The following is a 17,515-nucleotide window of genomic DNA, read 5'->3' on the forward strand; positions in this document are numbered from 1 at the left end:
ATATTCAGTTGCTATACAAAAATGACACCTCTAACTGGAAAATATTAATAATTCATGAATTTGAATATACCAATTCAGATCTTTCTAATTGGTGCTCCTAGCATGTTTTTGAGGTTATCAAATTTTGAAAATTTTAGACCGAATTTGTAACAACTCTGGATCCCACTAATAATTTTCTATAATTTTAGTTGACAATAAAAAAGAATTGGTGGGATCACACGTTTGTTTTTGATAAAAGTTTTCATTTGGGTTGATGTATTATGTGAATAAAAAATGATAAAGCATCGTATAAAATTTTTATTGTTTTTTTTATCTCATTCTACCTTAGAGTGTTATTGATGATTGAAATAAGTCTTGTAACTTTATGTTTATTTGGAGTTAATCATTTTGAGAATACATACATAAATCCACAAGTAAAATTAAGTTACTTATTTTACAAAATAAAGCTAAGTGACTAACACAAAAAAAATTAAATAAGTATTTTATGTAAGTAGTAAAATGTAAGGATAACAACGCTTTTTCTATCTCATCGATATCATAATCACAAATGCAGTTTATCTAAGAAAACAATCTAGAAAAACTTTCAATATTCCTCATTGCAAGCTAAGAATCACCCATATGGCATTAAACTCTAAGATAATTAGTACCTTCGAAAAAGTTCTTTCAAACTTTTTGATTTATCTTTTTTTTATTGTTGCGAACTGTGGACAGTTGGGTTGGATTTGAATTCATAACGATTGAATTTTGGTGTTGGGGGAGTTAAAATTTCCTCAGATAATGGTCGATAAACTGAACCACTATGTTTCTTTTGAGATGGAATAGTTTCCCATCTTGGTATTTTAATTCTTGGAAGGTTAGCGTTGTTGATATTCAAAGTATTGTGTCGCTTGAGTATAACAAGAGTAATTGAAACGGCTGCCGAAAGTACTACCAGTGCTGTTATAACAAACACCGATGTAACAGAAATTATGTTAGTCATTTGGTTCAAATTGAAGTCATCTCTACTCGCCAACACGGTTTCTTCACCATCTTCAGAGTAATCATCATCATCATCGTCATTTTCTTCATCATCTTCGTCATCTGGCGTATCATCGTAACTAGGTGCTTGCTGTGGCGGGTCAACTTTAGGTACAGAATTAATCAACCTAGCGTTTTGGAGGATCAGATTCATTACGAAGTCTGTGTTCTTATTTTTTTCCTCATCGTCACTGGGTACACAGGATTTCTTCACCAATTTTTCCCATTGTGATTTGTGATCGTAGGTACCTTCGAAATATTGTGTTTCGTCTAATAATTTCTCATTTCTTCTTAAGATGTTTACACCCTCTACTGATAAGACTTCGTGAGTAGTCAGCCAGTTGATCAAATTTGCTAAATGTACAGTACATTGCAGAGGATTATTTTCCAAGTCGATGTATCTTAAGTTGGGCATAACTTTAAGGTCATCTGTACTGATGTATTCAATCGAATTGTTGGAAATGATGAGCTGCTCCAAATTCTCCAGAACATATTCATAATTGTCGATCCAAAGGGACTTCAGATGGGCATTCGACACATCCAGTTTTTTCAATTTCTTCAAGTCGATGAAATCTTTAGGATCCAATGTTTTCAATGGATTTCCAGATAAATTGATCTCAACCAATTCCTTATTATCTGAAAACACATTACCTCCCAACTTGGATAATCTGTTGTTGGATAAATCCAGAATTCCTAGACCTGATACCAAAGCGAAAGCTTTAGGGTCGAGAATTTCCAAGTTGTTGTCTGACAAAGAAATTTTCAGTAGACCTGGCATACTGCCAAATGTTAAAGAAGACAGAGATACGATTCCACATTTTTTGCAGGAGAAGTTATACATTCTACGGAATATATCAGTGTGTCCTTTGAAGATTGGTAAGGTCTTGAAGTGATTACCATCCAAAATCAACTTCTCCAAATTTTTATTGTAAGAGAACACGTCGTTATCTAAAACTGTCAATTCGTTGTAACCTAAATTCAACATTTCCAAATCAGGCATGTTTTTGAAGGTTTCTTGGTTGATTTTAGTTAACCTGTTGTGGCTCAAATCCAAAGACTTCAGAAATCGAAGATTTCTACTTGAAGCAGCGTCGAATACTTCAAGACGGTTATTGTTCAACGAAAGAAATTCTAGCTTCATAGCTCCTTCAAGAGCAAATGTAGTCAACAAGTTGTGACTGAGGTCTAAGAAAGAAAGTTGAGGGTTGGAATAGAACAATTTTGGCAGAAGACCTGTCAGTTCGTTATTATTCAGGTGAAGTTCTTCCAATGAATCTAAAGATTCGAAGGTCTTCTCCTTGAGAGCGCTTATTCTGTTGCCATTCAGATGTAAAAGCGTCAAAGATGGTAGTTCTTCGAATTTCTGCACCCTTTTCAAGCTGCAATTGGCAATAATCAACTCCTCCAGATTCAAACACTGGATATTTGGCAAATACCAGAATTTGCAGTTCGAGAAGGACAACGTACTCAATTCAGCACTGTAGAAAGCTTGGGGGTGCATATTTTTTATATCTGTCGATATGAATTCAAGGTGTTCTAAGTCTGTGAAGAGGTTGAAGGCATTTGCTTCAAGGTTATCGATCACGACGTTGTTGAAACGGATGCCTGTAAAACTATTGCTGGTCCAGTTGAAGTCTGACTTGATGTCGATTGGTTTCAAACAGCTCGAAATCTCCAAAGCCATATTTTTGTTATTCTGGCTCTTGCATCCTTGTAGGTAGATTGATTTTGTCACATCATCCCTCAAATCCCGTCCTGTGACCTCAAGGATGAAGAGTATACTAAGTAAACCTAGTATCTTCATCGTTTTCTGGAAGAAAAATAAAAATCTGTTAATATTTGAGTGCCCATCCTTCTATCTCTCATTCAGTTTTTTTACAGTACTTCATTTTGTCAATTTCAAATGTGTTTTGCGATTCTCATAATGGATAAAAATATCAAACTGAAGTTTTTTCGTGTATTCAAATTGTAAGTATTTATATGAGCAATATTTTTCATCTTCTGAAAGACAATTCTGAGAATGGTAACTCAGTTTACTGAGAAAAGTGAATGAATATATAAAATATTGACCGATCCAATTGAAGTCTATACCTTACAGATATACTGAAATTCATAGTGATTCCTTAGAGCGTGATTTCAACTTGGCAAGTTATTTTTTATCAGTTACCTTTGTTGATTTTTGAGTTTCTCGGTAATTATAAGAAATATTTGAATGAAATCAGTTGTTACATGTATCATCAGTACTTTAATAGAATTTTGAATATCTTCAAAAAATAGCTCCATAGACGCAAGAAAATCAAAACCTATTTTACCACAATAGTAATAATTATAATATTGAGATGAGTCAATGTAGATCATATAGTTATCAAGAACCTAGCTAGATTTATTCCTACAATCAAGATAAACATATGAGTGGATGAAAATATACACACGCAGCACATGTCAACTGATATCAGACGACAAAAACAATGTGGTATTGAAATTGATACACTAATGCTTAATTAGTAATTTTTCGCTTGATAATCCATGGCAAATCTACTGATTCAGGCTAAGACTCACTTTATCTCAGTACGTGTAGTATTTATCTTGTTTCTTTCATCGGATCAAATCACTTACGATATCTATCTAGGATAGTACAGTAATCACTTTTTTGAAATACCTAATTTTCCTGTTATATTATAACATATGTAAGTTTTGAGCACAGCTGGCTATGTTTACATGATGAGTCTTTGAAAAAGGTTTTTCAATAAGAGGTTTCAATTTGAATAGCCCTCTATCGAGACAGCTGTCACTTTTGAAGCTGTCATCTTTTGACATTTGACAAGTAAAAACTACGCCATTACTAAAAACGGAACGATACAAGCTTCAATAACGTCTAGTAATTGCTAAAATTCATAACAAAAATGTTTAATATGTTATATCAAAATGAAACCATTCATTGGAAAACCATTTACTGGTTTCATGAAATTGGGTACAAGTATCTGTTGACATATCGTATTAATCTTCTGAGATTGAACTCGATCCATGAGTTAGAAAGAAAATTTCAAGGGAACTAAAATAAAAAAAATTAATAACCTTTATATTTTTGATTCATCCTTCAGAAGTCGAGAAGATAAAGTAGATTATTAAAAAAAGGAATGATAAATAATCCATGGTGAAAAATTTGCAGTGTTTTTTAAACAATTCGCGCAATTTGACTGATTACAAATGCGCATGCTCATTAAAATACTTCTGAAGGGTTTGAGCCTTAGCAATTGCTCCGTGAAATGAGATCTGAATGCCATAAACTTTATGGTTCTGTTACGATACATTTCCCTATTTGTCGCTTCATGCAACAATAGGTGAACGTGAAGAAATTGGTTTTCGAAACAGCAGATGGTCGTTAAAGGCGATTCTTTATGGCCTTTCTGCTCGGAAGCACTCGTTTGATGTTTGAAAATTGACGGACCGGGACCACACAAGTGGTCAGTATTTGTATTTTATATTACAAATATTAATTGACCTAATCAGCCTTACTGAATGGCTCCTTCACGAAAAACCTAGTGACAAAATTATGTTTAACGATGTTTAAATGAATGATTCCCAATTAGCCGAATTTCGAATTTATCCGAAAATTTTTGTATCGAAAAATTATGTTCGAATTTTCGATACCCTACCTTCGAAAAAATATTTTTTGACAAAAAAATTAAACGTCCCTACACAAGAAGACCTTAGCATTCCATTGGATGATTCGATAATATAGATTACTAAAGGCCAAAATTGACGATCTCTAATAAGAGATCAATATTCTAAGATATATAACAATATATTTGAAATCTTTCCCATTTCAGAACGTTATTATAAATTTCAAAAATAACAATACATAAAAATGAACTATATCAATTGATTTCATTTATTTGGCAAGTGATCCAGTTGTTCTTGGATGGAAGAATTTCCTTCATTATAAAAGAATTCTTCAGTTTCCTAAGCCTCAATAACATAGGTACTTATAACGGCAATGACGAGATGAATGGTTCAAACAAATAAAAGTTTCAGATTTTGTTGTCTACACTTTCATGAACACAATTTCAATAATCAGCTTAAATAATTTCGAAAGTAAGATATTGGCCCTTATAAAAAACTTTCCAATATCTATATGAAATCAGAATTGAAACTTGAAACATATATTTTTGTTAGTTTGTCTCAGAGCTGTACAAATGTATAATTTTAAACTATAGTATGCGTGAGAAATCTAACTAGGGGTAATAATTGCTCATATATTGACATACTATTGAGAATTTTATGTTAATCATACGAGTTATGATCTTTTTTGAAGAAAAAATGGAACGCCACTGAGCTGAAACTCATTTTTGAATTCGTCATTCAATTTGTGACAAAAAAATCTGTCATACCTTTTGACTCCAAAAGTCAATTAACAATTTCTTTAGTAGGTACTTGTTGTGAAAACAACAATATGAAGTAGTCCCAGGCTTGAGTGGTTTTGGAATTCTTCAAATATTTTTGCCTTGAATGACCACTAGGAATTTTCGCAGCCAATTTGATTCATATCTTGAGAAAGACTGAAATGAAGTTTGCCCAAGAAAAAAAATTCTACAAAACTATTTGATACTAGATACTTTTATCATTTTTTTACTACATAATGTTATACATACATAATAAACTATGATGTGAAATTTTCGTTGTTTTTGAAATAATGGTGTTTATCGAATGATATTTTTCGCTATTCGAAGGCAAAAAAATACGCTTCCAAAGTGACAATGGATCAATTTATAAGTTTTTCTTTATCTACGTACATGACACTTCAAATGTACCAAATTTCAAGGTTTCTAGTTTGTACCTAAATCTGGAATAGGAAATAGGTAATTGAACTAGTGAGTGACTGATTAAGTGGCAAAATTATCAATACAGGGTTTAATCTATGGAGTCTCCTTTTGAGGTTTCCATTCTCTGCTATTCGAAAAATGTGCGTTAGGTACAGATAAGACAAATTACTTCATCCATTTATCTTGATCAATCTGAATATTCAAATAAGATTAAAAGTCGATAGTCATCGGATCAACCAATCCTCATATACACAGATATACACATAAAAAGTCAAAAAATAAATTTTAAAACGACTACGATTCAGAATTGTATTTTTAACTAATTAATTTTATACAAATTGATTCAAGTACTGAAGAAGGATGAAATTTGTTACAAAATTCGATAGCATTAGTTCGAGAACACGGTTAATGTATTCTGAAGGCAAAATATCATGAACTCATATCGAAAAAAACCTGGTGAGAATCTAATTATTAGGTCAATTGAAAAGTCCGCCCAAAAGAGGCTGTCACCGACGAGAAAATAAAAAAAGTTCACAAAATAATTTTGAATGACCGTAAAGCTGTTTAAGTGCAGTAAACCTAAGATTTTGCATCGATATGTGATAATGGATGAAACATGGCTCCATCATTTCACTCCGGAGTCCAATCGACAGTCAGTTGAGTGGACTGCACACGATGAACTGAATCCAAAGCGAGGAAAAACACAACAGTCAGCTGGCAAGGTTATGGCATCAGTATCCTGGGATGCGCAAGGTATAATAATATTCATTGAATACCTCCAAAAGGGCCAGACTATCAACATAAATTATTATATTGCGTTATTGGATTGTTCAAAGGATGAAATCGTTAAAAAACGGTCCCATTTGAAAAAAAAGGTGCTGTTTCATCAAAACATTGCGCTGTGTCTCAAATCAATGAAACTAATGGCAAAATTGCATGAATTGGGCTTCGAATTGCTTCCGCACCTACCGTATTCGCCAGATCTGACCCCAGCGACTTTTTCCTGTTCTCAGACCTCAAAAGAATGCTCGCTGGAAAGAAATTTAGCTCCAATGAAGAAGTAATCGCCGAAACTTAGGCCTATTTTGAAGCGAAAGACAAATCGTACTACAAAAATGGTATCGAAAAATTGGAAGATCGTTATAATCGCTGTATTGCCCTCGAAGGCAACTATGTTGAATAATAAAATCGAATTTTGCCAAAAAAATGTGTGTTACTATGGTAGACCGGGACTTTACGATTGGCCAGTTAATTGATATTATAAAATAGAGGGAACTAGAATTACTCGTATTGAATATCAACTAAAAATATTATTTCTCGAAAACTCCGCAATAAATAAGCACGATAAACTCAACAATATTTCTGTAGTCTTTCTTGTTTCATATTTCTTCGGATTTCGAAATGACCCCGGGTTCGAATCCGGCCACTAGATGCTCAATGAAAATTTTTTTATATTAATTTGTATTATTATTTTTTCGCATTTCAGAATCTTATCGTCGAATGAAGAAATGATTCCAATTAAAGGAAGTACGTTGAATTTGGCGATTTGAACTGAAGAAGGGACGAAAGATCGAACGGTTTCTTCCTTGCAGATAATTGAAAATCAAATTCCACACTGGTGAATGCTGGTAAGCCAAACTTCATTCTGCAGAGCTAATTCCATAGGTCATTGACGTGTGTGGAAGGCTTGAAACGAGGTATTTAACTTTTTGTTCACTGCAACCTTCGAAACTTGCTTCTCAGAAATGCAGACTGTCTTTCGATGTATTCAAAAGTCATTGCATTGATGCATTCTCATCACTGGCCACTAGTTTCAGTAGTTTCCTATGAATATACCAACAAATACGGTATATCCAGTGTTTTATGTAAAGATCAGACAACTTTTAAAACACCCAATTATAAAGAAAAAGGTCTTACATTCTTACTTAGATAGGCTAAAGATCCAAGAGTATTATTCTTTATGTTCAAATTTAATATACAGGGTGATTCTCCCGGGATGGCCTATTAGATGTTTATGGAGAACTAATCATCATTTTGAGCTGAAAATTTGCATATTGAGGTTTGAGACAATGATCTTTCTCCCTAAAATATTTTCAGATCTCTACAACTTCCGGTTATATCGGAAACAGACTACTACATCCTTATTTCAAATGGCACACTCAGTATATTATTGCATCATTAGATAGATTTTTTGAAGGCAATTCCGGCAATATGCCATACCTTGGGTAAAAACTCAACGGTTCATGAGTTAATGTAATTCTTAAAAAAAATTGTGGCGATGAGGACTCACATTTTCTTGAATATTTCGGCAGAAAAAGCATTTTTCGAAATAATTTTTTTCTTTTTCAATTCTGCAAATACGTAGTATCATAAGACTGTTTGCGGTCTGGACCAAAAATGTACAGGGTGTTTATAAGAAGATCAAGAACTTGGACAATTCAAATTCATCAAAACTCAAGATTTTCAAATTGAAACCTATATTGTTTATTATTTCAGGTGATGGACGTAGAATCGACTGAAATAATAAAAAAATATAGGTTCTAATTTGAAAATCTTGAGTTTTGATGAATTTGAATTGTCCAAGTTCATGATCTTCTTATGAACACCCTGTACATTTTTGATCCAAACCGTAAACAGTCTTATAATACTACGTATTTGCAGAATTGAAAAAGAAGACATTTGTTCGAAAGATGCTTTTTTTGCCGAGATATTCAAAAAAATATGTGTCCTCATCGCCACCATTTTTTTCATAAGAATCCCATTAACTCATGAACCGTTGAGTTTTTACCCAAAATATGGCATATTGCCGAAATTGTCGTCATAAAAACTATATAATGATTTACTGGGTGTGCCATTTGAAATAAGGAAGTAGTAGTCTGTTTCTGGTACAACCGGAAGTTGTAGAGATCTGAAAATATTTTAGGGAGAAAGATCATTGTCTCAAACCCTGATATGCAAATTTTCTGCTCAAAATTATTATTAGTTTTCCATAAACGTCTAATAGGCCATGCCGGTGAACCTATATATACTTTTTTTAATTACAAGTTCTTTTTACAAGCAAACTGAGATACTAGTAATTTTTTACCAAAAATCAAAAAAACTGAGGTACTGTAACTTGAATTTTATAATCTCCTCAGTTCTTCATAATTGTAATTGTGATGATTATTTTGAGGAGTGTTTCATTTATTTTATGAAATAATAACACATGGTGAACTCATCCAGTGAATTGTTTCACCTTGGAAAATAAATGAATGACCTGCCAAAACTTTCTCTTAACTTTTGGATGATGTAGTGTTTGTTGAACAACGATGGAAAATTTAAAATTGATATATAGCTACCCGAGTTTATATACAGGGTGAGTCAGAAGTGCATGATCGGTCGATAACTTTTGGTAATTTTGAGCAAGGAGAATGATACAAATTTTGACGGAATCGATAGTACTCTACAGGCTGGTTCGAAAAGGGCGAAACAAATGATAATGCCCAATATTTATACCATACTAATAATCTTTATGAAATTCAATAAGAATATCGAAAAACAAATGGGTAAAGCACTGACCTGAAGTCAGGAGATAGAAAGTAGACATTCGAGAAAGTGATAAGCTCTACCTATATTTGATCACTTCACTCATTCATATTATCTAGATCGTATCAGTTTTATCAATTCTTCAAATCTGTTTTTGTTAACATTAGGTACATACCTAAATCATCTTTGATCATTATTTTGCGTTCTGTATATTGTACTACCAGATAATAGATTTTTAGGGATTATTTTTTTCCAAAAATACATCTTTGGAGTAGTTTTCACAGTTCATGTTTAGGAATTTGTAAAATTTTATAATTAAATCGATCTGTTCAGATTTTCCTCGGAAATTGTTAAAGAGTTATTTGCTTGGAATTAGCTACAATAATGAGAGTAATAATTTGTAACAATTTATTTTCGTGGCCCCAAAAAAAGGTTCAATTTTTAGTGAACACAGTCAAGTTTATTTCCAATAAAAAATCTGCTTCTATACCACATCAACTTCCTTAGCTTGTGAATTTAAATTTCGAAATTTGAATACCAATTCCGTTGATGTAGAAATAATGAGGTTTTGCGTGAAAATTATCATAAAAAAGATTATCGCGAAATGTTCAATTTCAAGAAATCATTAATTTATCTGTACAAGAATTATCAGATAAATTCTACCCGGCGAATTTTCATAATGAAGAATTAGATTGTTCATTTCATGAAGGAACAATGAACATGAAATCATTCATTCTGATATCGTATCACCAATAGGGAAGATAGCGAAGGAAGTAAAAAATTTCCAATAAATTATTCTTTTGAGGACGAGCGTTCGATCATGTACTGTTTTTGGTGTAGACGTTGGAAGTATATTTAAATCTGAACGTGACCTTACTCGCAACATTACACAAAACCGCGACACCAATGGACGGCAGTCAATTGACATTCTTGAACCTTCATGATTAATTATTGAATTTAAATGGTATAAGTCTTCAGGGACAGGAAGGTTCCAAATCCATCAACTGAATCACAACTTGACTGTTTGTCGGTTTAGGTGGAATTCTAGATTGGAGACTCGTATGTAGGTGTACATAAATTAAAAATGAAAACATTTGATACTCTATTGCAACATGAGGCATTTGGTAACATATAAAAACTCTGCCAAAATTTGAATTGAAAAGTCCCCGTTCTACCATAGTAAAACACATTGTTTTGGCAAAATTCGATTTTATTATTCAACATAGTTGCCTTCGAGGACGATACAGCGATTATAGCGATCTTCCAACTTTTCTATACCATTTTTGTAGTACGATTTGTCATTCGCTTCAAAATAGGCCTCAGTTTCGGCGATTACTTCTTCATTGGCGCTAAATTTCTTTCCAGCAAGCATTCTTTTGAGATCTGAGAACAGGAAAAAGTCGCTGGGGGCCAGATCTGGCGAATACGGTGGATGCAGAAGCAATTGGAAACCCAATTCATGCAATTTTGCCATTGTTTTCATTGATTTGTGACACGGCACATTGTCTTGATGAAACAGCTCCTTTTTTTCTTCAAATGGGGCCGTTTTTTTACGATTTCATCCTTAAAACGATCCAATAACGCTATATAGTAATCGCTGTTGATGGTCTGGCCCTTTTGGAGGTAATAAATGAATATTATACCTTGCGCATCCCAGAATAATGATGCAATAACCTTGCCAGCTGACTGTTGTGTTTTTCCTCGCTTTGGATTCGGTTCATCGTGTGCAGTCCACTCAGCTGACTGTTGATTGGACTCCGGAGTGAAATGATGGAGTCATGTGTCATCAATTGTAAAATATCGACTCAAAAATGCAGATTTATTGCACTCAAACAGCTTCAAACACTGCTCAGAATCATTAACACGTTGTTGCTTTTGATCGATTGTGATCTCGCGCGGTACCTATTTTGCACACTCCTTTTTCATGTACAAATATTCTAAAATCAATTGGCCTAATACCATCAAAATTATATTGGTAAATTGAAAAAAAACCTTCAAAAACATGTCATTTCCAATTTAGTTCCCTTGTGTTTAGACATTTTTCACGATTTTGAGAGTTTATACTTATGCATTTTCCATATTTTCATTGAAACTTAGCAAACAGAATGCTATATGGTAATAATGAATTAAAGTAATCTTTACAACGGAATATTTGCTATAACTAACGTAGGTAGGAATTGTTTAATAAATAATGAAAACAAATGTTTTCGTATATGACACTTGATTGTTTATACTTCCAAGTGACGTCTTATAAATTTGCATTTTAGCGGCCTATTTAAATTTAACATTTGATTTCCCAAAATTAAGGAAATTTATATATTCCAATAGGTTATTTGACAGGTTATTCTAAAAATATTGTGATAACTTAATTCAAGTGAATAACATTTGAATTTCTGATTTCAGTGTTGTAGTTCTGTTTTTTGTGATGATCCCAGCAAACACGTTACATCACTTGGCAGTTTCGCGAAGTCTCAAATTGCACATTGACAGATATCTTCATTGCGATTACGCATACTTGTTCTAAACATATTTATTTTGCGACATTGCTTTGTTAACAACAATTCGAAGATGCAGTGATAATAATTTGAGGATATTAATAAATAACCACAATGCCATCCCCATAGAAAGTGGTAAATTAGTAGTTAAAAAGTTTACCATCGAGCGACTTCGCAACGAAGTCTTTTTGAGAACTACACAATGTTAACATGAATTGGATGAGATTTCAAATCCTTTTTGAGTGGGTCACTTTATGTTCCCAATGTGGCTGTTTATTCTGGTGAATGTAATAGTAATACTTTGCACATTATTATTTTCAATTATCCATCTGTGGCACTGAAATATCCAGCCCTCAAAGAGTCCGACGAATATTTATTTATTCTCCTTCATCTGGATGTAATAAACAAAAACAAACGATTCAGAGCAATCCGAGAGGTCGGCGGTGAAACCAGAACGTGATCCTAATAGAAGCATTTTTGCAACAAAATACAGATTACGTATTCACTTGGTCCGTTTTCTGGCTGATCGAGCGATATTTCGAAAACTACAATAGCTATAGGCTTCCCGTTTTTTCAGTTTTATTTGTGCGTTGGTGTCTGCCATGTGGCTGGTGATATAGCTATATCACCAAAAAACCAATAAATTAAAATATATATAGTATTTTTTTATAAGTGGTCAAATGAAGACCGGCTCTGTTTGTTAATTTTATTATTTTATGAGAGATAATTTCACTTTTTTGTGACGTTTGTTTTTTTATATTAGATTGAATAATTATTTATTATATGGATGTTTCATTACTTCATTTCCCATTTCCAAATTGTATGTACAAATTTCTACAGGATTACTTTTGTGATATTCATAAAATAGTCCCTTTGGCACTATACAGTGTGTTTCCAAATTGTATGTATGACTTTGTACAAGATATTCTACACATTAAATAAATGATATTCTATATAGGAATCCTTGTCCGAATTTGAACAATACAAGGCATTTGACCTATATTAAATATCATTTATTCAATGGGTAGAATATCTTGTACAAAGTCATACATACAATTTGGAAACACACTGTATAGTGCCAAAGGGACTTTTTTATGAATATCACAAAAGTAATGTTTTGTGGGGATTACAGATTCCTGCGTTACGGTCATGGTGGCGCTGCCAACCAGGTTAACGCTTCCCCCAACAGAGGGCGCAACAATCTACTTAAGCCTCGAAGTAAGCATCTTAAACGGAGATAAGCCGAGGAATCCCAGTCAAATGGCAACCTACATCATGTAGCATTTTGTGTCTTGTATTATATCTGTTCTGTCTAACTAGGAGTAGGCAGATAGAGGCCTAGTTAGAAAACCATTTAATTTTCCCGCTAACCAGGAGTAGGCAGATTGAGACCTAGTTAGCGCATGTCCCGTTATAGTTATCCCGAGGTTAATCAGGAGTAGGTAGGTTGAAGCCTGATTAAACCCCACCATCGACCAAGTCGTCACGCTGTCCCAAAAGTTTTATTAAGTTCAAAATTTTATCTTATATGGAAGTCAGTATGTGTAGTGAAAAAAAGAATAGAATTGAGAAGTCTAATATTGATATCCTAATGAAATCATAAATGAACTTCCTATTGAAATTGATATAATGTTCTCTATGTGTGGTGAAAAAGGGAATGGAATATAGAGATATCAAAGAGACCTCGCATGAAACGACCCAATGTGGTTATTAAAAAGACATTTATTGACTCAAAAACTTCCATAAAAGTGACAACAAATGGATGTTTTTTTGGGGATATTTTTTCATGTCCTAATTTGAACAACACAACGACTTGAAATGCGTACATGATGTCGCGGACATTTCGCTGCAAATGCGAGCGGGAGGCAATGTTTTTAATACATCGCATGCGAGCTTTTAGTTGCAAAGTTACTTCCATGGTACTTCACAGTTACCTCCCAGTGTTTGCTGGGATTATACATGTTTATCCAGCCTTCATTAATCTTCGCTACAGATTAAGTAAATAAGCACCAACACTCATAATTAATTTATTCATCACAGCTCACTAACTGAATCTTTACAATAATTTGGATTTTCCTGAGGATTACTAGAGAATTGTTTGAAATTTTCTTCTCGAAATCTGTACCAGATCAAACAAAACTACAAGAAACCAAAAAGTGTAGTACTGGACCAAATTTTTTTTTCCATTTTTCCACCAAAAAACTATATCTATGCCAAATATAAATTAAATATCATGTGAAGGGAAGGTGCTATGATAAAAAACTAACTTTAACATCTTGTATTTTAGAAACAAAGCGTTTGGGGACCCATGTTTATAGGACTTTTTTCTTAAAATGATCCGAGGCATCTGTCATTTCCTACTTAATCATGTTTGTATCTCCAATTTAAGAACACCCTGTATAGATATTATTCTTACTTCATTCTTGGAATATATCGGGGAAATCCAATGTAGAATTACAATCTTCTACCTTGAATCGTCTCAATTCAGCCATGAAAGAACTCGGCATTATATTAATTCTCATTTTTCCAATATTTTGTTTATTTCAAGTATGCTCGCTAAATTCCCCTGAAAATTTCTCATTCATACTGCAGTTTTAACAGATTACCACCAAACTAAAAATTGCCGATATTTTCGCAAATTATAAACATAGCAGACAAATGATACTACAAATAAGGTACCCTAATCAGAAGAAGATTATTTAAAGTATAATTCATTAAGTAGTTTCAGCCGAAGATGTTGACAGCTAATTTTCAGGTGACATAGTTGGAATATCTTACTCACAGTTGCCATATCAATGAATTCAAATGAGTTAAAAGTTGTTTTTCAACAAAATTAGTATTTATGAAGTGATTAGCTCGATTATCGTCCAATGAAAATGAATAAAATCACTGATACGATTGAAATTGATTGGGAATAAATCAACAAACTCATATATACATATCCACGAAATTTATTTTATTGGCAGATTTAATGTTATAGCAGAAATTATTTGATTTTGGGGAAAAATTTATGAAACATGACTCACAAAACTATAATATAAGCAATTCAAATAATCAATTACAAAACTAACGTGTGTTTGTGATTGCGTAAGATGAAATTGATGGACCATAAGTAGAATAAGTTTCTATGCAATACGATTGGGCATATAACTATATCACAAAAAATATATAAACGCCTGTATGTTGGAAAAACATAGGGAACTATTCAGTCGTTAAAATTTATTTGGCGTCCTAAAATATTATCTCTACCTATTCCCATTTCAATTTCTGCATGGCTAAGCAATTCATTTGGTTGGAATTTATTGTATCCTACATTTAAACGAGTTTACTTCGTTTTTTTCGTTTCAGTTTGAGTTTTTTTAACAGGGCAACAATTTAGGCCATGGCTGGTTCAATTGCCAATTGGAAATGTTTTTCTTGTGAGTTTTTCATGTTGTTATTCGTGTAAACCGGCATTGAAGTCTCCAATATACAGACAGAAATCTATTAGCATTTAAAGTTGTCTAGCGGTATTAACAAATACACGAATATTTACTCACTTGTTTTGTTTGCGCAATATTGAAGATAACTTAGTAAACTACCTATTTATTCAAGAGATAAATCAGATTAGGATAGGAATATGACAAACCACGAGCGACAAAAAACAGAATGACGTCAAGTTTGTTGGTATTTGACGTTAAATAGCGAAATCTGGATGTCAATTAAGAATTTGATACTGGCATGTTGGTAGACGACCAACGGTGTCTCTTTGTTACCAAAGATACAGTAGCCTTGAGTAATTTGCGCATCTTTCATGTCACTTAAGCTGAACTGATTTAAGTTGTTCAATTAGGTTATATCGACACTAGTTAAGTAGTTTTTTTGATAGTGGTACTCACCAGATATTTTAAAAAACTCTCGATATTTATGTTTGTGCCACTACTTCTCAAACTGAAACATATGCGTGAAGGTAGTAGAGCGAACTAAGTATACTGTCCCACTACTTCCATATTCCTACCTGGTTTACCTGACGTTGAGATAACAGGTGCAGTGTTGTCAAATTCACCGTATGTCCAAAGTTCGAAAGACAACTAAGTAACCATCGACAAACAACAATAAGTTATGAAGAGATCATTTGTTCATTATTTCGATGTTATATACCCGTAATTCTTATTTTACTGCGGTTATAATGTTGATATATAAATGCACTATCTGTATTATGACTCAGTTCACCAACTCTTCCCATGAAAATATTATAGAATATATACAGTTTTTCGTCGCATCTATGAATTCAAAATTTACAATTTTTTTCTACAAATTTGTCAAATATACTTATATTCCAATATTTTATCGAAATATGACACACTAGAAAGTAATAAAAAAAATCAATACATATTCCTTTTTGAAAAATCAAACACTGAACCCACCTGATCTTTCGTGCATTTGATCCAAAAATATTTTTGTCAGAGAAAAAAGCACGAGTTATCACTGATTGGAAGAAAGGAAAACAATCAAAAACATTTTTTCTTCTTCTAGAACTTCGAAGCTGAGTACAGTCTGATAACTTTATTTATCTTTCACAATTTATTCAATGCGATCAACTTGCCCCTATCAAATTGAATTTTTAACTTGCCTAATCAGTCAAAGAACTCGCTCTATTGAGATGAATAAGGATAATATACTTATCTGTCAACTTCAAGCTTTTGTCGGGAAGTGGAAAAAACTTTTCTTTGAATGTTATTTGTAATTTGTTGAGAAATAAAAAAATGTTTTAGACCTACTCTCGTTTCTGAAATGAGACCACGATTATTAGAGATTACGCACTTTACTGCAGAATCTGTGCTTTCATTACATACTGGATGAGCAATTATGATTTATTCAAATTCTTATGAAATCAATATTTTCTATAAATGCTAATAAACACGTGTACCTTTGGCAAATGCAAATTGAATCGAAAACAATCAAAACCACTTCTTATTACAAATGAAATAAATACGCACAATCAGAATAAGTATATCGGCAACATGGCAGAGGGTTAACAACACATATGTCTTTCATAGGAGACACTTCTTTTTTTTTGATAATTGAAATTGAGTTCACACTATTTTTGTTTCTAGTAGTTGATCTTTGGGTCTTCACTAATAGGTTGGTATTCTTATTACATCTTCGACAACGTTTTGGTCAACTAGTCTCGTTGTTTGGAAGCTAAAACTTGCTTTTTCGAAAATTTTCTCGATCTATCTAATAAGGAAATCTGTGATTCAATCTTACTTTCTCACATTTAATGAACCATTCATCTTTATTTCTTAGACAGTTTCTTGGGTCTTTTGGAATGACGAAAGTATTGATGTAGTAGTGTAGAGGTACTCGAATTGTACCTTGAGGCACTCCTGCTTTTACTTGTCTAGTGGTAGCTACTGCGTCATCTATTTTGATTTGGAAATTTCTATCTCTCGTGTAGTATCTTATTATCTTCCTGGCTTTCGTAGCCTGAAATCCTGCAAACTCCTGTAGGATAGACCTTTCTGTTGGTGGAAGGCTCTCTCAACATCTAATTGCACTCGAGATTGCACTAATCCTGTGGTCTGTTTATTCTGAAATCCTTCAGTAATCTCTTCAGTGAGCCAGTGAGCTGATACTAGACTTATCGGATTCTAGAGTTGTATCTTTCCCAGA

At 33.1% G+C, this 17,515-nt stretch overlaps 1 protein-coding gene across 2 annotated transcripts; it reads right to left on the bottom strand.

The window, feature by feature from the left end:
* Window positions 1-354: 354 nt before the first annotated feature.
* On the bottom strand, window positions 355-15,896 carry LOC123686076 (leucine-rich repeat-containing protein 15-like). Of its 2 annotated transcripts, none has more exons than XM_045626049.1 (2): window positions 15,739-15,896; window positions 355-2,827 (listed from the first exon to the last, which is right to left on the bottom strand). In XM_045626049.1, the coding sequence occupies exon 2, from the start codon at window positions 2,819-2,821 to the stop codon at window positions 689-691; it is 2,133 nt and encodes a 710-aa protein (XP_045482005.1). In that variant the 5' UTR covers window positions 2,822-2,827; window positions 15,739-15,896; the 3' UTR covers window positions 355-688. The 2 variants fall into 2 exon arrangements, with proteins under 2 accessions (XP_045482005.1, XP_045482006.1); XM_045626050.1 differs by lacking the exon at window positions 15,739-15,896 and adding an exon at window positions 15,400-15,505.
* Between the last annotated feature and the right edge of the window lie 1,619 nt (window positions 15,897-17,515).

The sequence above is a fragment of the Harmonia axyridis genome, chromosome X, assembly GCF_914767665.1.
Source record: "Harmonia axyridis chromosome X, icHarAxyr1.1, whole genome shotgun sequence".
NCBI lineage: Eukaryota > Metazoa > Arthropoda > Insecta > Coleoptera > Coccinellidae > Harmonia > Harmonia axyridis.

Coding starts and splice junctions, on each gene's coding strand:
- LOC123686076 (XM_045626049.1), bottom strand. CDS start 2,821: ATGAAGATACTAGGTTTACTTAGTATACTCTTCATCCTTGAGGTCACA.